Raw genomic sequence first — 25,875 nt, 5'->3', positions numbered from 1 at the left:
AGAGTCCCATGGACTGCAAGAAGATCAAACCTATCCATTCTTAAGGAAATCAGCCCTGAGTGCTCACTGGAAGGACAGATCCTGAAGCTGAGACTCCAATACTTTGGCCACCTCATGAGAAGAGAAGACTCCCTGGAAAAGATCCCGATGTTGGGAAAGATGGAGGGCACAATGAGAAGGGGCCGACAGAGGACGAGATAGTTGGACAGTGTTCTGGAAGCTACCGGTATGAGTTTGACCAAACTGCGGGAGGCAGTGGAAGACAGGAGTGCCTGGCGTGCTCTGGTCCATGGGATCACGAAGAGTCGGAAATGACTAAATAACAACAACAAAATGTGTCTTGCACGTATTAGCAGCGATACAGGGTCTTCCCTGAAACAAAATCTCGGGTTTTTTCCCTCCTCAAATTTCCCAAAATTTCCTAAAACAAGTAGAATAAGTATCTCTGGTGGATGCTAAAGCCACCTCCAGACTTAGATTGTGAAAGAAAAGCACAAAAAGGACGCTTAAATCATTCATCAACGGCTTCCCTCAAGAATGTTCTGGAGGCGACTGACCGTCGCATAATGGCATCCCTCCTTTTGCCCTTCTGAATATGGCGACGCTACCGCACCACGCCGCCAACATGGAAACTTCTCACAGGAAGCCGAACTGAGAACCCTTTGAGACCCTCCCAAAATGGCGTCGCTTTCCCCCGCCCACAGGCTGAAAGGAAGTCGCGTGACGTCACTGCGGCTGCCCTTCCCAAGATGGCGCGGCTGCCCAGCTCCTCCCTCAGCATCGCTTGCTTCACACCCGGTGCCCTGAGTCACTGAGAGGCGCTTTGCTTACCGGGAGAAGGAGGCCAGGAACTAGGTCAGGACGTGGAGGCCGCGAAGCCGCCGCTGCTATGCCGGAGCTGGCCGTGGAGCGAGTGGTGGTCCACCCGTTGGTGCTGCTGAGCGTGGTCGATCACTTTAACCGGTGAGGGAGGCGGCGGCCGGCCGGCCGGGCTGAGTCACGGCCGGCAGGCCAGGGCTTAGGGAGGCAGGGTGGCCGTAGGGCTGGGATCGCGCTTTGCACATGCTCAGGGGCAGCGAGCTGCGAGGAAGCTACTGTTGGATTGGAAGGACAGCTTAGTCACGGGCCCGGGCTGAGGCCGCCTTCGCCGCCTGTGCTTCTGGACCCCGGGTTTCGGTTGGGAAGACCCTCAGGGTTTGGCGAGGCCTCGGAGCAATAAAGGAAGCGGCTGCCTTTCTCGCGGAGTGAGGCCGTCGAGCCCAGGGGACAGGCCTGTCTTATCTGCCTGGCTCCCCGATCCTCCTCGGAGCAGCTTTCGGGGGTTGAACCCGGAACCTCTTTCCTTCTGCAGGCCAAGCGGCTGCTGTCTCCCTCTACACCCCAACAAACGGGCCTTTGGGCCAGAGACCTCATGGAGGGGGGCTGGATGCTACTTTTCGCCGACTTGCTTTTTATGTTTATCACCGTGTGTTTACCGCGTGTGGAGCAAGGATGAGATTCATCTTTTGCCCCTGCTTTTCCAGACTCTTGAGTGGAAGAGCGGAATATAAGTAAACTGATATGACTTAAAATATACCTGCTTCCTAAGTAGCAGCCACAGCTGCATGCATGAAATACATGCAACCAGTGCATGGCTGTGCCAACTTGACTGAGTAGATATGTGGCAGAGCATTTGCTTTACAAGCAGCAGGTTCAGTTCAACAACATCTCTCCCCCAGAAACCACACCTGCTAAATGGATTTCAGAAGCAGGTGGTGGGAAAGGCCATGCTCTGACATAGACTTTGGAGAGTCACTGCCAGGCCAGGCAATGCTGACACTTTGGGGCTAGGTGGATTGGTGGGCTAAGTCAGCTTTTGTATGTTGACTTCCTCCATTAACCATCAGAAGAAGACAAGCCATCAACACTCAGCTGCCTCCTCCCTAGTGACTATCAAGACTCCTTCTGTTGGGAGTCTTGGCAAGTTGCTATATACTCTTTCCCTCCCACCTTAGTTATGCTGGTTTTCATTGCCCTGAGTTGATAAAAATTCAGTTCAGGAATAGTTTATGCTGCACATCAATGTATCTCATCTTTCTTTTGATTTTGCTTTTCTATTTTAGGATAGGAAAAGTTGGAAATCAGAAGCGAGTTGTGGGGGTTCTCTTGGGTTCGTGGCAGAAGAAGATTTTGGATGTCTCCAACAGCTTTGCAGGTAAAGTGACGCCTGGGATCTCTATGGTTGTCTAGCAAGCCAGATGTGGTTGTAATGTACACTCCTACTCTAACATTTTCCACCCCATTAATGGATTTGGGGAAATTTGGGTTTGTCTCTTAAATTGTTGGTGGGGAACCTGTGGCCCTCTATATGCTGTTGGACTCCAAGTTCCATCAGCAGCATTTGGAGGGTCAGAGGTTCCCCACCTTTTGTCTTAAAGTGAGAGACCCAGAAAAGCTTAGTCATAAATCTCAATTGAAACTTGGTTGATAGTCTTGAGTTTTCAACAGCACTCTGATTAAATAATAACCCAAAGGGGCCCAGTTAGGAACCTGCTGGATTTTGTTTGGCTAAAAGCTTAAATGCGGTCCCTCGAGTTCTCAGGGTGTCGGAAGCCAGCCTTAGCTTTCCATAGTCTGCTCCAGGGAATCATCATTCTTTCATCCACCTTTAGTTTAAATCTGAGTCTGCCCAGTTCTAGAAACTTGTGATCTCGTCTAGTCATTAATCTTGTGGGCTGCAACTACATGTACCACATACTACAGTCAATACTGTGGTAGGAATAGGTCCTAAATCAGTGGTAGGGTATCTGCTTTGCTTGCAGAATATACCAGATTCAATCCCCTGGGCGATGGCCCAGGCCCATTGTAAGCACTGGAGCAGCCTAGTTCTGCAACATCTCCTCCCTTTTCTCTCTAATGTCGGCTTGATTAATTTGAATTGCGCCAGGCAGCTCCTTTTAATTAAAAATAAACGGATCACATCTGAGCTGAAAGACTCCAGTTTGGAGACCCTAGGTAAAGAGATTGACTTCATCACTGTAGTTAAAAAGATGCTTTTATTGTTTACCACATGTTGTTTGTCTCCCTGGACTCCTTTGGGAGGAAGGGCAGAATATGAATACAATAAATAATAATGGTATCTTCTGTTCCTTGGGGAACTTTTGTAGGTCAGTCGTTGAATGCACGCTTTGCTCACAGAATGTGCAGTCCCTGGCATTTCCATTTAAAAAGGACCAAGTGGCAGCTGATAAAAAAACTCCCTAAGACGCTGGGTAGCCACTCAGGAGACCAGTACTGGGATTGGATAGTCCAGTAGTCTTACTCAGTGCATGATAACTTGCTATTTTCAAACGCCCTGTGATCCTCTCATGGAGGGTGGAATAGAAATTTAAATCATCCTCACCTCTGTAATGTCAAGACTGGATCCCATTCTAAGTGACTTGCCAGCTTCCCAGAGGCATCTGTGAGAACAATGTGCTGGACTACTGGACCCTCTTTGACCTGATCCAGCAGGGCTGCTCTTAATTCCCACCACATGGGATGTAACTTGGCAAAATTGTCACTTTCCTTTTTAATATTTATTTATGATTTTCAGTTTTATTCATTTCAGTAATTTTACAATCATTTTAACATTTCAAAACTTGACTTCCTTCCCCCTCTTTGTGGTTCCTTAAATTTATTTTTTATATTTTCTGCATATTCCAAATTAACTTAATTTACTAATTTATTCATCTACTTTAAATATATACTCTTGTAAAACTGCAGGTTATTACAATAATCCTGCCAGTGTTCTTACTGTTTACAGGTTATTTGTAAATATTCAATAAACCATTTCCATGGGGGTTTTTTTAAAGGCTGGAAATTCATGCCATGATTTGGATTCTCTTTTTTTACCCACAGTCCCCTTTGATGAAGATGATAAAGACGACTCTGTATGGTTTTTGGACCATGACTATCTGGAGAACATGTATGGGATGTTCAAGAAAGTAAATGGTAAGCAATGCTTGGTTAGCCAGAAGTGCAAGTCACAGCTAAAGCTATCTCTGGGAAAAGCCAAAAAGTGATGTTACTTAAATAACTTTGCTATGACTGCTCACAAATGCTTAGTTTAAAAGTTTTTCATTTTGGAGATGAACACCTCTGTTAGTGAGAAAATGAAGGAACTGGGTCACCCTTCAACATCAGATTCTGCAAAACCTCTCATGTTTTAACCTAATGCCCCAGCAAAGAAACCATATTTTAGACTACATGCTACTTGAAGGAAGGGTCTTTTATAGCTTGTGTAGGCAGTAAATAGGCTTTTTGTTGTTCATTCGTTTGGCAAAGTCCTCAAGGTTGGGCATATCTCATCTATTTTGCCAACGTTCAAAGTGTAGTATTCTGTACCTGTAAAATTTATTTTGAAGCTGATGTTCAAGTCCAGTAAACTTTGGATGTAAGCAATGTCCAGTATGAATGATAGGCTCCGGTTGTGAGTAATTCTAAATTCTCATCCCGTTTGCTATACAATATCATTGCATGTAGAACCATGCTTTATTCCTGCAAAGTCCCACTTCCAGTGAAACAGTAGAAGAAGGAAATGGCTCTTGGAGGTAGAGCCCTCTTCCAGCTGCTTCGTGTACTCTGACTCTCTTTTTCTTTCTGTGTCTTTTTCCTAGCCAGGGAAAGAATTGTGGGATGGTACCACACAGGTCCCAAGCTGCACAAGAATGACATTGCTATCAATGAGTTAATGAAAAGATACTGCTCAAACTCGGTAAGAGCCACTCACAACCTACAAATCCTGACAAGGCTTGCTATTTGATGTTACTGCAACTTGTAAGAACAAGTTGGAAATGGCAAGATGATCCTTTATGCAGTGGCAGGCTGCAGGTTACTGGAAGGAGACTGGTAGGTTTTGTTTTCCACCAATAGGCACTAAAGGGTTTCTTTCAAACAGGTATTGGTAATTATCGATGTAAAGCCAAAGGACCTGGGGCTGCCCACTGAAGCCTACATCTCTGTGGAAGAAGTTCACGATGTGAGTATCCTGGGTTTATTCATACATTTCAGTGTCAACCAAAGGACCAGACTAAAACAGGCTGAGCTAATAACAGGAATGCTGCCTGTACCTTGCTCATGTCACTCCTTTTGCAGCCAGCACCCTACAGAGTACCTGAGAAAAACTCTGCTTAGGATGAAAGAACTTCTCAGTGTTTATTATTAATTCAGTTCACACTTCCTTATGAAGGCAATTTAGGGTTAGTGTGTCTCTTCCATTGGCCAGTTATGGCTCTGTTCTTATTCTTCAGCAACTCTTGGCTTCTTATGCAACAATTGTAAGTTTTTCCAGGGTTCAGACACACACACACACACACACACACACACACACACACACACAAACACATTCTGCCCAGAAGTTGAATAAAGGTGATGACTTTCATGCCTGGTCTCTGCTTGCTCTTGCACCCCAAAGGATGGGACACCCACCTCTAAGACCTTTGAACATGTGACCAGTGAAATTGGAGCAGAAGAAGCAGAGGAAGTTGGGGTGGAGCACCTGCTACGGTAAAAAAATACCTTTCTTGCCTGTCACTTCAGACTTCTTAGCTTGTGTTCTGCTTACATAGTTACTCCTCAAGATAATACAGGGAGGCAGGTATTCCCATCTTGCAGATATAAAATAATGGATGCAGAATGCCTTTGACCCCTGCAAGGCCACACACCTCGCCAGCTTAATAGAGGCATCATCTTTAATTTATCCTGACAGCCACCCTTCATTGGGATCTAGTGGTAGCCTATCCCTTAGCCATGCAAATGTGCCACCATATTTCCTATGCTGGATTAGGCCAAAGGGTGCCCATCTAGCATCTGGTCTTATCCTAAGGGGAAGCCTACAAGCAGAACCTGCACCTCCCCACAATGCAATTGATATTCGCTTACATCCCCATGTCTTTGTATGGGTTGGTTGGTCCAGAGGAGATTCAGATTTCTAGTCCAACTATAGAAATGCCCAGCATTGATTTCCGTAATGTGGCAGAGAAAAATAATTCTATTCTTCCTTTCCTGCCAACTGGGTTCTCATATTCTGACCCCTTTCTTGGCTGTTCCAGGGATATTAAAGATACCACTGTAGGCACCCTTTCTCAGCGCATCACAAACCAGGTCCATGGCTTGAAGGGACTGAACTCCAAGCTTCTAGACATCAGGAGCTACCTGGAGAAAGTGGCCGTGGGCAAACTTCCCATCAACCACCAGATCATCTACCAGCTCCAGGATGTCTTCAACCTGCTGCCTGACGTCAACTTGCAAGAGTTTGTCAAGGCCTTCTATCTGAAGACCAATGACCAGATGGTGGTGGTCTACTTGGCTTCACTCATTCGCTCTGTGGTTGCCCTCCACAACCTCATAAACAACAAGATCGCCAATAGAGATGCAGAGAAGAAGGAGGGGCAGGAGAAAGAGGAGAGCAAAAAGGAGAGGAAGGATGAGAAAGACAAAGATAAGGAGAAGAGTGATGGCAAGAAAGAGGAGAAAAAAGAGAAGAAGTAGAGTAGGATTTTGTATTTGTGTATTAAAACCTTGTAAACTGAACTCTGGTGCTGGCTGTAGGTTTTTTTGTTAGTAGAGGCTTGAGGGGTACCCAGAACTGCTTTGGTTTGTAGGTGGGTAGCTAGATAGAAGATGAGATGACCTGAGCAATATCTGTTTAACTGGACCATCTATGGCAGGGATGATCATAAGCACCCCCAGGACTTTGCATGGCCCTTGAGGTGCTTTCTGGAGATTTTTAAGCAATTGTTGGATGGCCATCTGTAATGCATGCTTTAGTTGAGATTCCTGTACTGCAGGGGGTTGGACTACATGACCATTAGGCTCCCTTCCAACTCTGATTCTATGAGATTCTCACCAGCTCTGCTTGAAGTCTCCTTGAGTGTTTTTGGCTGGCTGGAATGTGTCCCAGAATTCTTAATATTTCTAATTGCCTGGATGGATGAGAGAGAGGAATGTGTGTAGAAATAAAAGCTGTTACATAAAGGGGAAATGTATATTAATTTCTCCACCTACTTTTGCCCCTGCCCCTGCCTACCACTGCCATGTGGCCCTTTGACTGAAAAGGGTGCCCTGTCCTTGATCTGTATACAACCTGAAGCAAGAAATGGCACTAGGGCAGACAGCCTGGTTAGTCTTTGCTTTAGCAAAAGCTGTCAGCTCTGGCATGGCATAATGCCTCTCCAGCCAGCTACAAAGACAGAGTCTTGGTCTTGTTTGCTCACAGTGTTCAAAAGCAGGTCCCACGGACACCCCCCCCCCTAAACTGGACTATCCAGTCTGGCCAGTGAGACCATAAGCTTAATCCCATAACCAAGAAAGTCTGTTATGGGGGCATGCACCCCCAGATGCACACATCAGAGGTAGACCACAGGCCAGCTCTTGCCTGGATTTGTTCTGAAGTATGGCAAAGACAACAACCTGAGGTACTGGTACTTCTTTGCCAGAGCTCATGCAATAATGAGCTTCAGCCACCAGGTGGCAGCATGGAGCTGGCTTTAGAAATCCTCGTCAATACAACCCCCGAAGTAGGGAAAAGTTTAAATAACATACAAGTCATCAACAGTAAAACCATCAAACAATAAGAGTAAAAATTGCACATTATCCACAAAAGAGGCAAGTTCTTGACCGTTGCACAACAGGAGAGGGTTAGAGAGATTGCTTGCTCTGAGGTGACCGTTAATTGCTTACCCAAGAACAAGCTGGCAAACTTTTGGGGCTAAAGGAGGTTACTAGGAACCTGCCTCACCCATGGCCTCTTTCAAGACAGGTGGCATGAAGGGGAGATATTTCGCCTTGACCAGGTCGTTTGCTTTCCACTTCCCAGGCATAGTGGTTTAAGGAAGACATCTTTACTTAGGAGGAGGGTAGAGAGATGGAAGAAAGGAACATGGGCAGAATCTGGGTGCTGCATCAGACCAAAGGCCCATCTGACACCGCATTCAGTTCTCGCAGTGGCCAGTCAGATGCCAGTGGGAAGCCTGCAAGCAGGATCTGAGCACAACAGTAACTTTCCCTACTTGAACTGGTATTCAGAGGCATATCACTTCTGTTTTTGTCATTTTCCTGTTTTATTTCTTTTTTGTTATGTTTGTTGTTTTGTAGACATGCATGCATGCGCGCACACATAAATACGTGTAAATATATGTAAATACCTAGCTTTTGTGATCAGTACACCTTGCTGGAACGAATTCTGTGAATTATTTCTGCATTCTGTGAAGTACTTCCTTTTGCATGTTTTAGGTCAGCTACCAATCAGTTTCAGAGCCTGAGGTCTTATTTTATGAGACGAGGGGAAAAGATTTGCACTTTTCTCCAGCGCAGCATCCCTGATTTTTGTTTCTTCCTCTCTCATTGCTTTTGCACACATCTGTCTGAGGCCCAACAGCGACCTTTTTTTGCAGAACTTTTATTCTGTTTCTGCTTTTGCTTTTTCAAGTGGCTGCCCATTTGCTGTAGGGAGACCTGAAACTAGGATTCAAACCTGTGCGGAAACAAACACAACCTCTGCATTTCCCTGTGAAGTCTTTTTTTATCTGCTTTTCTACAGCAAGTCAGATACCCAGGGTAGGCCCTTTTCTTAGGACAAAACCTCTCTGTAAAATGTTTGTTCCTGGGACAAGAATTGCTAATTTACAGGCTCTTTGGCCCACCAGTGAAATTGGAGATTACGACAACTGCCGCCCTCCAATTCCCAGAGCGGCAAGAGCAGAGCTCTGATACAGCAGCCAAGCCTGTGACAACGGTGACTGCAAACTCAGCCCCCACTGCAGCCCCTCTAATTACAAAGGAAACTGCCTGTTAAGGATTGGCAGCAGTTCTCCCAAGTGGCTTTGGCAAGATGCTGATGGAATCCAGAAGGGCTTTTCTGCAAACTAGGAAGGAGGTCAGACAGCCAAGCAGCCCAAAGCTGCTTGTGTGAAAAAGGACATTCCCCCCACCCCCTTGGAGTCCTGGCTAGTCAGAGGAGAAATTCAACACGAACACTAGCTAATGGTGGAAGGAATGAGAATCAAGGTGACAATGGTTGAATAGAACTATCTAGAAGCCAGTAGGCTGCTGCTTATTGCAAGACTAGATCATGTCCAAAAGATCTGGTTTCATTAGTTGATTCAGTACTCTAATTGCCTTTGGCAGAGTGAAGAACATTGTAGAGAAATAGCTGAAGTTCTGTGTTTTGCTAGGGAAAGAGAGATGAGGTACCTACCTCCAGACCTGTGTGCAACATGCACGGATTAGGAGATGCTCCTAATTGCAAGGGAAGTCACCAGATTTGTTTCACAGCTGTCTGTGCTGGATGCTCTCCAACATCTTTGCTCGCTTGGATAAGGAATTAACGTGCACTAAGGTAAAGGTAAAGGGACCCCTGACCATTAGGTCCAGTTGTGGCCGACTCTGGAGTTGCAGCGCTCATCTCGCTTTATTGGCCGAGGGAGCCAGCGTACAGCTTCCGGGTCGTGTGGCCGGCAAGACTAAGCCGCTTCTGGCGAACCAGAGCAGCACATGCAAATGCCATTTATCTTCCCGCCAGAGCGGTACCTATTTATCTACTTGCACTTTGACGTGCCTTCGAACTGCTAGGTTGGCAGGAGCAGGGACCGAACAACAGGAGCTCACCACATCACAGGAATTCGAACCGCCGACCTGATCGGCAAGTCCTAGGCTCTGTGGTTTAACCCACAGCGCCACCCGCGTCCCTGTAACATGTGCACTATTGGTAAATAGATTGGTGCTAAAAAAGAAAAAGTTTGGAAGTTTGCTGGGTGTCATTTTTCATCTGAATGACTTTATAGGATTATCATGGCAGAGGGTGGGCAGCCATTTGCCTCAGCTCAGAGCAACATGCTTAGAATGCCCCAAACAATACACAGTCTAAGAGGGGGGAAATGGGATGCTGCCCTCTACCGGACCAGACTCTGTCCATTTAACCAAATAGGGTCTGTTCCTGGCAACAGGTCTTAGCCTTTAAAATAGGCATGGGAACTTCTGCACACAAATGTGCTTCACCTTTTGAGCTATGGCCCCTCCCTAGTAGAAGATGCAGTTGCCTTTCATGAGAGTTCTGCTGGCCTGTATGATCTATTCCACCTGGCTGTGGCTCCACAGGGGCACAGGCTTTTCAGCCCTATAAGCTACAAGCAGGGCGGAGGTCAGTTGAACCACTGAACTACTGACATGTGCTCCCCCTGCTTTCAAAAGTGTTAGTCCAACAGAGGCAAGAAACCTGTGACCTTTCAGCTATTTTGGATACTTCACTCCCATCCACCATAGCCAGGGATCATGGGAGTTGTAGTCTAGCAATAGCTAGAGACCCACAGGTTCTCTCCACCCCCCAGCCACTTTAAGTTATCTAGGAAGTGAGAGCCATTGCAAGTTGCCTTAATAGCACTGCTTCTAAAATAGCCACTGCCCTCTTCTCTTTGGCCCAGCCTTCCTCTCCGTCACTTTGCTGCTATTTGGCTCCATTGCTTTTGTTTTCTCCTGGGAGATGGAAGAGAAAGCAAACTAGCTTGAGAGCCTGGAAGATGGCAAAGCTTGCCCCAACACCTTCCAAGCCGTCACACCCTAACGCTGGCAGGGGCCGCTCACCTCCAGATTGGAATGTGTGAGGGTTTCACTGGCCAAACAAGGGCATGGGGCTCGCCCTCCTGGTTTCCCAGAGTGACTCCCCCAGCAGTGGGAATTTCTGGCTGCTTTGCTTCCCCAGAGAACAGGGTGATCTTCTTTCCCTGCAGCAGAGCTCACAAAGCCAGCCTGTGCCTCTTGGCCAAGCTAAACATGTTTTGCTGCTCCCTCCTTCTGCCCACAACACAAGACTGCTCTCTGCCTTCAGGGACAAAGCCATGCTTTTAAAGCCAGCAGAGAGGAGGGGAAATATTTCCGCCACAGGCCACAACCCCTCCCCTCTGACAGTCCTTCAGGTAAAAGCCTTTGCAAATTCCCTCCCTCCAGGCCCTGGAAACTTCCTCTGAAACACAGGGGGCTTGTCTTTGGCACCAAATGCTGCCCAGTAGAGCCATTCTGGCTCTGGTTGTGCGCTAAAGAGTTGGTGGAAGTGGTCACACCTCCCCCACCCCCACCCCCCACCTTCGCTTCCAAATGCCAAGAGCAGCAGCCTGTGTGCCAGGCCTGCAATGGCTCCCTTGGCGCCAGGCTAGCTTGGGGGCCTCTTTGGTTTCCCTGGTTGGAGCAGGAGACAAGTCAGCTGGGGAAGGCAGAGGCAGCGGCCTGGGACTGCTGCAAAATGTGGCTTTCCTGTCTGAGCATTCGAAGAACAAAAGCAGAGCCCTGCAGCTCGACCAGACCCAAGGGGCCTGCTGTTCTGACAGTGCCCTGCCAGGTGCCCATCCTGGAAAGCCCAATGGCACTCCTGCATATAAGAACACCACTCTCCCCAGCCTCTTCTGGGCACACACTTTCAAAACCCGACGAACAGGAAAAACGTTGAAGTCCAAGCAGCCTACATGAGCCCTCCTGCAACTGAGCCCCTTGGGGTCCTTTCTCCACTCTTCTGAGTGCATGCAAATCTTTGCAGGCCCTTGAGCAGTGGTGGCAGGAGCTGCTATGCCTCCCCTCTTGGGCTGCGAAAATGTGTGCCACTTCTGCACTGCTGAAGTAGACTAGATGGGGAGATTCATCTAACTGCTGAGTTGTATGACAGACGCAGTATTTGCAGCACAGCAGTGGGCTGGATGATGTGCTTAAAAGCAAGGAGAATTTAACCCCTTTTGGTCAGCCCTGGTTTTCCAGGCCTGCCTAGGGCTGTCCTTCTTTGCCTGTCTACAGTATGTTCCCCTTGCTCCCTTTCAAGCAAGGAACAGGGGGTCAAAAACCTCCACCTGCAAGCAGGGAAACAGGCAGGAGTCAGGCCAAACTCTCAACTGGGTCATCCTACAGTGGGGGGATTGGGGGAAGCACACAGACCAGAGGGCGATGAGAGCTGCGGTGCCCCCACCTGTGGCTCTAACACAGCAACAACCTTCGCCATGTACACGTTTGGGAACCGCCCCACCCAGCACCCAGGAGAAGCCACATCAGGCTCCCAAAGCACAGAGGGACACATGAAGCCCACAAGCAGCTGCGGATTGTTTATTGCACAAGAAATTGGCGTCACTGAGGCAGGATGATGCAGTACAAAACTATCCAGGATCCCCATCAAAAGCTATTGCAATTCTTTGTATCCACAGACATTTATATACACATTTTTATACACATTTTATATACACACTTACTTACAAACAAACGAACACGCGCACACACACACAGTCCAGCTCTCATATGCAGACATACACCTTGCTGTGGAGGCTTGAGGCATCCCCACCGTCCGCCATGTAGCCATAGGACACACACGCAGACGTATGCCACTCCCACTCTTGCATCTGGTCCCTGTTCTCAGGGTGTGCCAGCCACACATACTCCAATCAGAGGATTTTTTTTTTAAAAAAAAACCATCCAGAAATAAAGACAGGGGATTCTTCTGGTTCGCCCCCTGCCCCTTCTTCCTGCCTTTTAGTGCAAAAAAGTTCAGAGTTCTGCACTTGGGATAACGTGTTTTGTAGACATTCAAGGTGAAGGCTTCTCCCTACAATCTTGCAGCTCACTGGGCACCAATGTTTCCAGAAAAAGAAGATGCCCCACTTCCAACAAGACTTGGAACAGCTCAGATCAGGAGACTCAGGTTCTCCATGCTTGGCTGAAGGCTGGTTTGGCCTCCCCTGCAATCTGGCCAAAGGCCACCCTCTCTCTTCCTGAGGGCTCTTTGTCTATAGCCTTTGGGGTTGAGTGGGGTACCCATTTGCTGCTTTGAACAGCCCAGATCCTGCTCCATGACACAGCTGGGGACTGCTTGGGGCCCTGCCCTGTCTTCTGCTTCATGGGTTTGGGGAGGAGAGGAGCCTGGGATGTGGGCCAAATCCTGCCCACTGCTCTCAGCAGAAAACCAGCATGGTTGCAGGGCACAGAAGCCTCACCTACCAGCACAGGGAGTGGGAAAAGGCCTCAGGAAAGAGGAGGTGGGTTTAGGAAAGTTGTAGGAAATCCTGCCTCTAGACCAATCTCTACCGATCTAAACCCATCTCTACCGATCCCCAGCAGCTATCTGGAGCAGGGGCTTGCAACACACTCCAGTGTCCTTGGCAAGGGGGGAATTCTCAAAAGTGCTCTTTTTTCCTGTGCAGAATGCCTTGACATAATGTTCAGGATGTCCTGGTGGGTTGGTACCAGTGGGGGTGGGTGGGTCTGGATTGCTTTAAAAGGCAGCTACAACAAAAGCCCATGAGGCCCATAGGTGGGGCAGAATGGCTGCATAGCTCAGAAACTGGTACAAGGAATCCACAGGGAAGGAGGTGGATACCACTTGCAGCCACTGCTCTGCTGGAAAGCAACTGAATATTTTTTGGGGGGGAAGGGGGCAGAGAAGGGGAGCACCTTCTGCAGCCTCTAATTCTCCAACCACAAGATCTAGGCCTGGGCAATCCCTCTTCCACAAAGCCACCTCCTTCCACCTTCCTTCCTTCCTGGAGATTTGGCTCCATTTCCAGGTATTCAGGATGGCTTCCCAGGAGGGTCTCTTTGGAGTCACTCTTGCCCAAAGCCCTCTGTCTCCTCAATGGCGTAAAGGAGCTTCTCCTTCAGCTGCTCGTAGCTCTTGTAGGGAGGCAGATCCAGGCGGTTGAAGCTGCAAAAGGAAGACAGCGCAGCCAATCAGCAGGGGGAAAGGAAAGGAAGTGCCCTCCCACCCATCCAAAGCATGGGCAGGAAGGGCCAAAGCAGACAAACTCACCATGTGTGGCTACGGGGAAGCCAGGTCTCCTTGCCAACCTTATCAATGCAGAACTTCTGGGGCCCATTGCTGCCTGTCAGAAAAGAAGCACAACATCAGAAACCCACAAAAGGTACCCATGGGGTGTGACAAGAACACACAGTTGCACTTCAAATGCAAACTGGCTTGCGAATCATCTTAGCAACCACACCCCACCTCTAAGACTAGAGCTGAGAAGTAGACTGAGCTGAGTTCCTTCAGCACAAGCAAAGGCAACCAAACAGGCTCAAAACAACTTCCACGTGCCCCCATAGCCCTGCTCCAAGCCTGACAGACAAAACCACACAACCCTCCCCCCACCATGAAGCTCTCCCACAGTCACTCAGCAACTGGGACGGCGACATCCCCTGCTTCCCTCCCTAGGCAGCCAAATGCACAAATACCAATAAGCTCAGCAAATCCTCCGACTGGCAACCGGCAAGTCCCCGTCACAAACTGCAGAAGCCGGATTCTCTTCTCGTTGTCCATCTCCTTGACCACCTGCAGCCAACATGGGTAGGGGATGTCAGACCAGGCTCCCACCTTCCCAAAAATATTTCAGACTCTCAGCGACATGGATTTGCCCAAAGCAACACTGACTGTGTTAATAGCAATGACAGCTAAGTGTGGGGAGAGACATCTGGTTGGAAGTCAGATCCTCAGAACTAAAAGGTCCTGCAAACAGGTCCTGCGTCACGGTGACTTACTGATGAGGCAAATGCACTCTGCGTATGACCAGAGGCATGTGTCAGTACTCTGCCACATCCAAGGGTCTGTCCAGGGCAAAGCTTCCTTTCCCCCTGTCCATACGGGGGACCCCTTGGCCAGGAGCTCTTCCTTGGGGAGGCTCACCTGCCAGAACCACTGGATCTGCTTGCTGTTCTTGGTGTAGTGCCGATAGATGGTGTTCTTCTGCCAGTCACTCATGTCAATCTCTTGCATGCCACACAGCATCAGCTAGAAGGGAGGAGAAGGCGAGAGGGGCCCCAGCCCGGGTCACCGGGAGAGTCCAGAGGCAAGACCCACCAAGGCAAGGCTTCTATCATTTTGAGAGTGCGGCTGCGGAACTTGGGCATCTTGCAAACTGGAAGCTAAACTTGACCTGCCTACTTGACACACTGGGCTAAAATATGTGTGTGTTTTTTACAAGATTTACTTCCTGATTAGTCAGAGGACAAGGGGCAGTGGGGAGATTCAATTAGAACTTTTTTAAAAAATTCAAATTGAGTAAATACCAAGGTCCCTCTGAAATGTCCCTTTCTCTCAATAATTGTTCCACTGACAGTCATTTAACAGTCAGAGGTCTCGTATTCGCAAGGAGTGGCAGCCTTATCGAGGGGCTGCAGGAATGGAAGATGGTAGATGACCATGTAGTTGGCTCATTGGAAGCCAGACAGTAGATCGCCCAACTGCCGTCACCTCTGCACAGCCTGACAATGTACGAAGGCAGAACCCAGGGCAGGAGGACAGGCCCCTCTGGGTAGGAGAGGAGGCCCCCAAGCTTCCAACATCCCAGCTCACCTCTAGCTCCTTCTCATCAAAGTACCGCAGCCACTCCAGAGGTGCCACCTCATTGAAGCCATCCAGAAAGGCCTTGGTCTGCTCCTCCACACCCCGGGTGAACCGCCAATCTGTCAGCAACCTGCAAGGATAGACAGACCAGCCACTCAGCACCCCTTGGGCACCTAAAGACCTGCAACTGATTGATCTGGCCCTGGCTTGATCCAAACCTCAGCTACGTGATTTTGGGAGGACCCTATTTCCTGCATTTCATGGATTAATGAACACATACACCACAATTGAGTATCCCAAATGCCTTATCATCTGTATCGCATTCATTCTCAGAATCAGCCAGTGAAGTTGGTCCACAACGCTCCCATTTTACAGATGGGGAACTGAGCACCAAATGCCCAAGGCTAGCTGGTGAGCATAACAGCAGAGTGCAGAGCTTAATTTCGTGGCCTACCAAACTTCCTGATCCGCAGCCCAGCAAAGAGGCAATTCCTGGAGCCAAATGGCATGCAAAATGAAAGAGCCTCTGGCCAAGCTGCTTCTCGAAGCACCTCTAAGCCTCAGGAAAGCGAGGACCAGGAACTGGAGAAGAGGAGGAGAAGAGGAGGTTAAGGCCTGGAGAAGAGGAGGTTAAGGGGTGATATGATAGCCATGTTCAAATATATAAAAGGATGTCACATAGAGGAGGGAGAAAGGTTGTTTTCTGCTGCTCCAGAGAAGCGGACACGGAGCAATGGATCCAAACTACAAGAAAGAAGATTCCACCTAAACATTAGGAAGAACTTCCTGACAGTAAGAGCTGTTCGACAGTGGAATTTGCTGCCAAGGAGTGTGGTGGAGTCTCCTTCTTTGGGGGTCTTTAAGCAGAGGCTTGACAACCATATGTCAGGAGTGCTCTGATGGTGTTTCCTGCTTGGCAGGGGGTTGGACTCGATGGCCCTTGTGGTCTCTTCCAACTCTAGGATTCTATGATTTTATGATTCTATGATTCTATGAACTCACATGATGTACTCGTCCTTGTTCTCCTCAGTGACCCGGATGCTCTCTCCACCCTCCTTCAGTTCATGGGTGGTCACCTTGCCCAGAATCTCCATGTCCTGAATGAAGTAGAGTTCCAGGCCGCACTCCTCTAGGTTGTTCTCTCTGCAAAGGGTGGGAGAGAGAAGCAGCAGATGAATCTTCACTAGGAGAACAGTTGGGGGCCTCAGCAGCTGCCACCGAAACCTACAAGAATCATGCTCTGGGGGCTAAAGATCACAGGCCGAGTGGCTGCTGTAGATGGCAGGATATCCCGAGTCCCAGGCGTGCATGGCGTCCCTAGTTGGGACAGACAAAACTGCCCCTGCAGTCTCAGTAGCTTAATTCCCCCCCAGAAGATATAACAAGACCGGCTCTCAGCATCCCCAGCCCTAATTTGGTTTGCAAACCACAATTCCTTGGCGCTGTGCCACAAGCAGCCCCCGCCAGTTTCATCCTCCCTCTTCTGCTCATTATAACAGCAACATTCAGATCAAGGTCTCTTCTCTAGGGGGCTATTTTGCTTTGCCCCTATCTTATCTGTATTCTCTTTTTTCTATCTTTTCTTTACTCTATAACTCTACTTTATTTCTTTGTATGTTATATGGTGATGGTAATTTGTATGTTTGGTGTTTTAAAAATTGTAATAAATATCTTTTTTTTAAAAAAAATATTTTGCTTTGCCCCTTTGCTCTGTGTTGTTTGTCACCCTCCCTCTTTAGGGTGGGACCTATTTCAGCTGGAGGGTCACTTCCCCTTGTGGGGAACCTCCCAGAGAGGTCTGGAGGGCTACATTTGGCCCCTGGGCTGGCGGACTGCCCCTCCTGCTTTTACATGAAACACAGAAGATGAGAACAACTAAACGCTGCACACTTGGGCAAGGTGCCAAGCGACAGCAATAGGAGGGGCGGGGCTGCAATGCTGGGTGCTATGAGATCACCACAGGTTAAAAGTGGCTGTGCAAGCCATCAGTGGGTTTGGGTCAGGAGCTCCATGGGACATGGGCTCAGGAGGAAATGGGGGGGGGGCAAGCAGCACCCTTGCTAGCACTGACTTGATCCAGACGATGGAGTTGTAGAACTCAGGGTCGATGGACTCCAGGTCCTTGAGGGTCGGCCGCTTGTTCAGCATGCGCTTGTAGAAGGGCAGTGTGAAGCCCGTGTCAATGAACTTGCCATGGTACAAAGCCTGCAGCACAAGGAGACACACACACACCCCAAAAAAGTATGTTAGAGCAAGCTTAGCACCAAACTGCAGAGGAAAAGGAAAAATACAACACACACACTCCACACACATCAAAGGGGCAGCTGATCCCATCAACTCTCTTCTTGCATTCCCCCAGACACACACCTCCACTGCACACTAGGCTCCAAGGTTATTCTTTTTTTAATTTAAGGTGCCAATATACCAGAAACATTTAGCCCTGTGTTCATTTGGAATCCAAGTCCCACAGAAATCCCAGCCGACAACACAACAAAAATCACATAAAGTAGCGTAGTGGTTGTGTTTGTGTGGACTCCATTTCTAGTCTTTAAAACACAACTCATTTCAATGCCCAGAGAATTGGGTGCCTTACCCTGATGCCTAAAAGGCAACAAAATGGGTGCTAGGCATGGTTCTTTAGGAAGGTGCACTCCAGCTAAGGTGTCACCAAGAAGAAAGCCCTCTCTTCCTTTGCCAACAATAAGGACCCATAAGTGGGAAAGCCCTTGCTTGGCATGCAGAATGTTCCTGATTCAATCCCTAATGGCATCTCTGGGCAGGGCTGGGAAGGACCTTTGCCTGAAATCCAGGAAAGCCGCTGCCGGCCCGTGTACAACGATACTCAGCTAGATGACCCAAGGAAGGGTCCTTATGTTTCTGGTGGCACTCGGCAGTACCTGCGCCTGAAGCAACAAAGAGCTTTGAAGGCTGAGAGCCACAGGGACTGTTAGCTCCCCCCACTACACTTTGCTTTCCAGCGGGTACCCAAATGTCCCCCTCTGGGGAGGCAAGGCAGCCAGCCTGCTCCCCAAACAGCTCTGGAGCAACGTTTGTTTAATCAAAACTCCGCGGCCACAGAACGGTCTTCTGGGAGCCAAGAATAACGCAGACGCTTTTGCGCGTCTGGAAAAGACCAGCCTGGTGGTGAGTAATAGTCTAGGGTTTGGAGGGGAAGGGGGAGCCAGGAGGGGAAACCATGGGGAAAAGTTCTTCCTGCTCTTTCAAAGGCCAAAGGAGGGCAAGCCCACCCAGGGATCAGGCCCCGAGACTCGGTCTAGGGGCAGTGCCTGCCCTCTAGAGCACTTGGGGGGGGGGTAATTCCCAAGCAGCCCCTTTCTTTGGGTGTGGGCAGCTGCGTTTTCCTCCTGTAGAATTCTCAGGCCAGGCCAAAGGCCCAAGTTCTCCTCCCCTTTTGCCTGGAGGATCAAGGGCGGGGGGGGGGGAGTTACACTCCTTTCTCTGCTAAGAAACAAAAATACAGAACTCTGGAAAAACAAGGGAAGAAAGTGTTCCATGACACACTCTTGTCACAAAGAGGCCACCTGACCTGATCCATTTTTCCTGGCTGCTTCCTTTCTGCTCAACAAAGTCAGAACAGGAGACTTTACGTGCCATTTCGGAACTCAATGGATACAAAGCCGTCTTTGGCCACAGAATTAAATTTAGTTTTGAAGAACGCAAATATTTTGATTCCCACTCTGCAAAACTCCCTTTCTTTTTTTATTCCAGGGGAAAAAATGATTTCTCTTTCCTGTGTACACCTTTTCCCAGCAAAACTGTTGGAGGGGCAGAAATATGTCCCTGTTGCCAAAGGAACCAGGCCAACGCGCAACAGGGTTGCCTTGGCGACAGACATCCCCCCCACCCCAATTTAACCAGAGTTCAAAGCTGCTTTCAGCCACTTAGTGCCATGACACCATCATGTCCTTCCCCACGTGATCCACGAATGGCCAGAATACAGTGGAGAAATAGAAGCACAGCCAGAAGCAAAATGCTGCCAGAGCACTGGTTGGCCAGGTGAGGTGGGTGGAACTGGACAGGATGAACATTGCAGAGCGGCCGCTAATGGCAATGGGTGCTACTGGGAGAGGAGGGGGGTGCCTCCCTTTCACCTCAAAGATCGTTAAGAGCAAACACTTGATGCATCGCTCCCGAAGATTTCACAGTAGCCTCTCCTGAATGCCACTAGTACTATAGCTCAATATCAAATCCCAGAGAGGTAGTAGCTGTGTTAGCTTCCTGAAGAAAAAGCAACAAAGAACCTTTGTGACAATGTAAAAACCAACAGATTTATTGCGGCCCACAGAGCTTTTGAGGACTTTTTTTTGCTAGATGCATGGATTCCTCTCTCCTGTCTGAAACCCAGCCAGCACAGCAGCTTTCCCCGACCTGGTGCCCTTCATAAGCCACAGCCAATGGTTGGGGTGGTGGGACTTGCACTTTGAAACATCTGGAGGGCACCAGGCTGGGCTGGGCAATACTTGGATAGATCAAACCGTGGCCTGATTTGACCTAAAGCAGCTTCATAGGAACACAGGAAGCTGCTTTATTCAAAGACAAACCACTGGCCCACCTAAGCAAAGTACTGTCACCACTGACTGGCAGCAGCTCTCCAAGTTTTCAGGCAGGACTCTTTCCCAGCCCACCTGGAGATGCCAAGGATTGAACCTGGGGCCTCCTGCATACAAAGCAGACACAGTGCCACTGAGCTATGGCCCTTGCTGTGCAATGACCTGCACTTCTTGGTTGGCAACCTGAGTTTAGAGAACAAGTTGTCTACACTGTGAGCAAGCACCCACGAAATGCAAGTGGCATAGCTTGCGCAAATGCTATGGAAAGCACAGCCGCCAATGATTTTGCAGTCAAGGTGAAGGGCAGAACTCCCGAGGTAGTGAGAGTCCAGCCCCACGCCGCCCCTGCACAAAAGCCCTCAGAGGCAGAGGCGGCCTTGGCCCCACCCCCCAGGAGATGCTCACCATGGCGATGAACCTGCCAATGAAGCGGAAGTAGGTGAGGTGGTCGGGGTTGATGGACGAGGCAGGGTTGATCTGCAGGCAATAGTTGTTCTTGCCAGCGTATTCAAATAGGCAGTACATGGGGTTGAGCACCTCGTGGGACAGAAGGAAGAACCATTCGCTGTTGGGGTGGGGGGGGGGGGAGAGAAGGATGCCTGATGAGAGCCAGCCCAGCCTAGCCATTCAGGCCCAACCATTGTCACCCGTCCTGCGTAAGGGTGGGCGGGGGCCTGCGCACACACGCTCCTTCGGCAGCCACAATCACTGCTCTCTCTTGGCTATCTCCCTCCTTTGGTGCAGAGAGCCCCCGCATCCTGTCCGTGGTTCTACCCTGTGGTAGAACAGCATGACGTAACCTACCATAGGGTAAAACCACTGGCAGGACACAGGGAGATGCGTCAGAAGCTCCTGCAGGGCGGGAGTGGCTGCCGTCTGGAGCCGAAGTGGCAGCCCGTCTGGAACACGCTGGACTCGAAGCTCCGCAGAGGAGGCCACCAGGAGGCCTCTCAGGTCTCAGGCTGCACAGCCAGCCAACCAGGGGACCCTCTCATGCTCTCTGCAGAAGGCCAGGCCCTGTTGATCCCACCCCGATGTCCTGAGTCACCTCCACACTGCTGCTTCAGCAGTTTTCCCAGGGTGGGATAAATCCCAAAGGACCAGGGAGGGTGGAAATTTGAATCTACCACCCCACTGTGCTGTGCCAACTCACCGGGCAATTCCGCCGTAGTCCAAACCCTCCTCCCCACGCATGATGATGTACAGTCGACGTCGCAGATCATAAGGCTTCATGTTCATGATCTGAGCAGAGAGAAGTGAGGTTGGCAGGTGCAGTGGGGAGAGGACAAGGGTGCTCTGCCCAAGGGGTGACCAGCCTCCCCTCCCCTCCCTCTGACCCAGGCCTCAGTCACCTGCTGGAAGGAATCTTCGAAGAGTGTTTGCCGAGAGACACTGATCTTGACATGGCTGGGCAGCGCGTTGGACTGTGAAGGAGATATAGGTTGTGAGAGGCCCAACGACCCATATTCGGTCCCTGCATCCTGTCTAGGTTTGGGCATCCTCGTCCCCACCCCCCGCCCGCCACCGGGAGGCACAGATTTTCTGGGAATCTCGCAGCTTTCTCCTCCTGCCCTGCTGGGAACATGGTGAATGAGCAACTCACATGGCAAAGGAAGCGGAACTGGTGGAACTTCCAGCGAAAGCTTCGGTCGTATGCTCCAGGTGACCCACCTTGCTTACTCCTGCAACAGTAAACATGGCCTTAGTGGGGCCCTGGCCACATTCACATTTATTGGCTCTTGAGACTGACTGGTTTCCTTCTCTCCCACAGTTTAAGTTTGTGTGAACATTCCAGATTCATTAGATACCTTCCAAGAACACAGAGTGGATATCCCACAATCTTCAGCACTGACTGTATCTGGAAGGTCCTAAAAGCTCCCACAATGCACTGCACCACCCCTCAAAGCCTGGCTGGCAAACAAGGGTCAGATGGCCAAAAATCCCTCCTCACAAGGAATCCTCCATCTGGGAAGAAACCCACAGGAACCTGGAGGCTATGCTGGGTGGTGCCGAGAGGGCAGAGCGCCACACCGGAGGGACTTACCCTGACTCAAACCCGGGACGGGGGTCTTTGAAGGTGGTAGTGCGGGTGTTGTGGTCCACAAAGTAACGCACCCGCTCGTTTGTATACTTCATCTCCCAGCCAGGTGGCAGCGCTGGCTCCTGGATCATCCTGAGCAGAGTAAGAAGTTCAATGGCAACACACACCTTGGCCTGATCTCTTTCCCCTGCCCAGACCCACCCACTGCAGCAGGAGGCAGCGGCAGCTTCTGCTCCTGGCGGCCTCAACCCAGCTCACAAAATGAGCCCACCCGTGCCCAGTATGCTAGCTCCAGTTCAGCCTTGGGCAGGAACCAGGAGCAGGCAGAGACAGTCTTGCTGGGCACAGTCGTTCTGCCTGCTCACCAGGCTTGGAACTCAGGGCACATGCCCAAGGGCCTGAGAAGGAGCCTCCCCTGCCTGTCCCAGGAGGAACATTCCTTCAGCCGCTGGGAATGATGCAACTCAGGTCCATCTGTGGGGCCTGGTGGACAGCCTGAGACCCCTTGCAGGCTTCCTATGCCCCTCTGCAGGCTGAAGAGACCTCACAGTTGCCCCAAGGCTACTAGACAGGAGTCCCGGAGTGCAAGCCAGAAAAAGGAAGCCAAGCCTACCCCTGAGTGCGGGGGTCCTCCCATTGTGTGGTGCGGGTGTTGTGGTTCACGTAGTAGATTCGCCTGTTGTCCTGTCTTTTTTCTGGAAGGAGAAGGAAAGAATGGAGAGGTAATGTTAGTTTCCCTCTCTCTGGCCAGGCTGGATTGGGGCCCAGCAGGGAAATCTAATGGGGAATCCAGAACCAGCAGACACACAGCAGCCAGGCTCAGATGGGACGAGCCTGACATGCCAGGGTCTTCCGACATGCTCCCTGTCACAGCAGAGAGTAGTGCCTCCAAGTCTTGCAAGGAAGAGGCCCAAGACACGCCAGCCTCTTCCCACAAGGAATTCAGTCTTGCCCCTCATCCATCTTTCCCCCACCTGGCACCCTTCCAGCTGGAGGTACCCTCTACTCCACTGGCTAGGGCTGATGGGAGCTGGAGTCTCAAACATCTGGAAGGTCTCAGGTTGGGGACCACTTCTCCTCCTCCTCTAGGGGAACACAAGTTGCATGCCAGTCAGCACCCCCTTGGCTCAGGCGCAGCTCATCTCCCAGCCTCAGGGGCCCAGCCTTAGGTGCCCATTTCTTAGAGAGGGAGGTGGTGCCCATGAATGAGAGTCTGTGATAACCTCCTTCCTCTGCAAGCTCACAAGCAGGACAGCCTCTCTCACCCTTCCCTGCTCACCTCTACCCCACTACAACACTTGCTCATTCCCCCCGTTTCAGCTCTGAAGCCCCTGATGGTTCTACCACAGCAAGCAACCTAACGCCAGGCCTGCAAAAGGTGGGGAGGGACTCAGTGCAGCCCCCCTCCTGAACTGCCCCCACACAGCTGGCCCTTCCTCTGACCTCTCAGCCCCAGCAGGGCTGTCCTGGAGACTCAGCGACTTGGGTAGGGAGCCTGGCCTGTGTGTGCTGGATCAGCCAAGGGCAAAGCAGATTTGTTGACTCCTAGGGAGAGAGTCTGCTCCCACCCCCCCACCCCCCACCCCCATCACCACCCCGAGAGAGCAAGAAGAACCCACAGCCGTGGTAGCCTGTGCTCTCGAGGATCCAAACAGCAAGAAGGTGCATCACCACTGCCCCTTCCCTGCTTAACCCCAGGGCCATCCCTCTCTGTCTTTCCCTGCCCAGGATGAGTGCTGAGGGAGGGGCAAAGGGTCACATAAAACTATCAAGCTCCTCATGATGATCCGGCAGATGGCCAGCAGGTGTCTGGCTACAGGGAACTCTGACAGCTGCTTCTGTCCATCCTCTTCAACCTCCCACCACCACCACAAGGGCACTAGGTCTGCAAGACTGCCAAGAGCCAAACCTTGACATCTGTCTCTCTCTCAGACACCGGGACCCAGTTCAGTGAGCCCTGGATGCTCAGCCCTCCGTAGTAGTAGTAGTAGCAGCAGCAGCTGACACTGTTGATGCTCAGGCAAAGATCCCAGCAGCCCACAGTGGCATTGCTGACCCAAGCTGCAATGATTTCTCTCGAGACTGTTTGCAAAGGGTCCCCCTGGTGAGAGCTGCCCCTCTCCTGGCATCCAAGAGCATCTCTCCTCAAGTCCATCCAGTCCTGTTTCTCAGCTCCTGAATCCTTGCAGGCAGTCCCTGCCTCTCCTGGGGCTGCTCTTGCCAAGGTCCTGAGTCCCAAATTGGGTGGGGTGAAGAATTGACCGAACACACACTAAGTTTCAAAAAGAAGCTCTCAATTCCTGATGTTTGGACTTCCAGACTCCCCCAACCCGCTGGACAGTTCAGAGGCCTCCCACAACATTTCTGCTAGGCCTTTTACAAGAGCACAACACACACAGAGTCCAGTGTCAGCAACACAGATCCCATTTGGCCCCTGCAGCCCCTCTGGGCTTCTTCTGAATTCCCTTGCAAAGGTAGGGGGCAGGGGGAGGGAAAGAATGACTGTTGACATCCCTTGGTTTCGTTCTAATTGTCCCAGGGTCCAATAGGAGGCAGCATCCTCTCCCCATGCACACACACTTCCCTCCTTCCCCGGGTGTTAGGATCAGATCAGTGAGCCCTGACTCCTTTGGCACATCCCAAGCTCTACAGTGGCTCTACATGCCAAGAACCACTTCTACCTGCTTCCCAAAGTGTCTCCACCATGGAAAAGCTCTCTCCATCCCCTGTGCTGCCTAGCATCACCTCCCCTTCTCCCCCAGGTGCAGCAGGGACAAGGCAGGCTCCAAGGGGAGCCCAGCAGAAGCGGCCCAACCACATAGGGAGGAAAGCAACTCCCACCCTCCCTCCAAATAAGAGAAAGAGAAACAAATGAAGCCAGGGTTGGAAATGCACCACCGGCAGCAGAAGCATCGCTGGACTTGGGAGATAGTTTTGCATGAGATCAGGATTTGAACTCAGAGCCCAGGCAGGTCTCGCTGGCTGAGTAATACAAACTCTTCGTGCCTGCCTGCCCTCAGCGTTGAGGAAGAGAAGTCCACCCACCCCACCTACACCGAAGGCAGATGCAGGCTTGCAGCCCCAAGCCCAAGAAGCCAGGCAGTACTTACCCCAGCCAGGAGGAAGGGGGCCCAGCGGGTCATTGTCAGACGGGGCACCTGACGACTGGAGGGAGCAAAACAAACACCACGGGGGTTAACAGAGAGAGTGCTGGAAGGCAGGATGGAGTCCAGCCGTTTTGCCCTCCACCCTGCCTTCTCTTCCCACCGCCCGCCAAGGTTGGCTAAAAAAACAACAGCACACACGTCCCAACCAACTGTGGGAACAGCAAAATGCCTGAATGTGTGCAGCTTGGGGCAGAGGATGGGAGCGAAGGAGCTGCAAAAGCCCAGGTGGCAGGCAGGCAAGGGAAGGAGGCAGGAAAGCAGCTGCTGCCGCCCCTGTGCTGGCTGAGGCGACTGAGAGCCCCACCACAGTCCCACCTCCAACCTCCTCCAAGAACCACACACAACCGGGGGTGGGGGGAATATTGCAGGCCTTTCCAATGAAATCATTCCCACAAGCCCTGTCCACGCCCAGAGCTTCCTGGCTGGGCCTGCGGGCTGCTTGCCTCCTCCTCCTCCCTCCCCTCCCTCCCTCCCTGCCCTGCCTCCCTCACAGAGGACCGTGAAACCCAACGGCCGGGCGCGAGATGCTCACGGACTGAGGGAACATTCATGCCGCACAGACAGGCGTTTCCCCCACAGCCCCCCACAGGTCCAGGCCCCATACAAAGCACCTTTATCCAACTCCAGGCAGGCTGGGCCGGGGGACCCATTTCAAGCCTGCTGGGCAAGCTGGGGAGGGGGAGACAGTTCCTCAGCAGCGCGCTGTTTAGATTAGGCCCCCTCCCTCACGCGTCTCTGGAGAAAGCCAGGCCAGACAGAACTCCTGGGACCCGG

General features: G+C 50.8%; 2 protein-coding genes across 2 annotated transcripts in view; one reads left to right on the top strand and one right to left on the bottom strand.

The window, feature by feature from the left end:
- The first annotated feature begins 733 nt into the window (after positions 1 to 733).
- Positions 734 to 6,552, top strand: PSMD7 (proteasome 26S subunit, non-ATPase 7). The gene is made up of 7 exons (XM_081203796.1): positions 734 to 963; positions 2,103 to 2,194; positions 3,880 to 3,972; positions 4,638 to 4,735; positions 4,919 to 4,999; positions 5,435 to 5,526; positions 6,072 to 6,552. Exons 1-7 carry the CDS (start codon positions 890 to 892, stop codon positions 6,508 to 6,510), a joined length of 969 nt encoding a protein of 322 aa, XP_081059922.1. The 5' UTR covers positions 734 to 889; the 3' UTR covers positions 6,511 to 6,552.
- Positions 6,553 to 12,083: 5,531 nt separating this feature from the next.
- WWP2 (WW domain containing E3 ubiquitin protein ligase 2) overlaps positions 12,084 to 25,875 on the bottom strand; it is a 38,594-nt gene continuing 24,802 nt past the window's right edge. The window contains 14 exon segments of the mRNA XM_081202564.1: positions 12,084 to 13,687; positions 13,793 to 13,865; positions 14,215 to 14,311; positions 14,663 to 14,767; positions 15,332 to 15,452; positions 16,325 to 16,465; positions 17,394 to 17,527; positions 20,299 to 20,458; positions 21,047 to 21,135; positions 21,246 to 21,317; positions 21,497 to 21,575; positions 21,938 to 22,066; positions 22,548 to 22,629; positions 25,045 to 25,099. Of these exon segments, the coding sequence (XP_081058690.1) occupies positions 13,588 to 13,687; positions 13,793 to 13,865; positions 14,215 to 14,311; positions 14,663 to 14,767; positions 15,332 to 15,452; positions 16,325 to 16,465; positions 17,394 to 17,527; positions 20,299 to 20,458; positions 21,047 to 21,135; positions 21,246 to 21,317; positions 21,497 to 21,575; positions 21,938 to 22,066; positions 22,548 to 22,629; positions 25,045 to 25,099 (1,437 nt within the window). The 3' untranslated portion in view covers positions 12,084 to 13,587.

Source organism: Podarcis bocagei (assembly GCF_964188305.1).
Source record: "Podarcis bocagei genome assembly, chromosome: 7".
Taxonomy (NCBI): Eukaryota; Metazoa; Chordata; class Lepidosauria; order Squamata; family Lacertidae; genus Podarcis; species Podarcis bocagei.
This window is presented reverse-complemented; position numbering and strand designations above follow the sequence as displayed.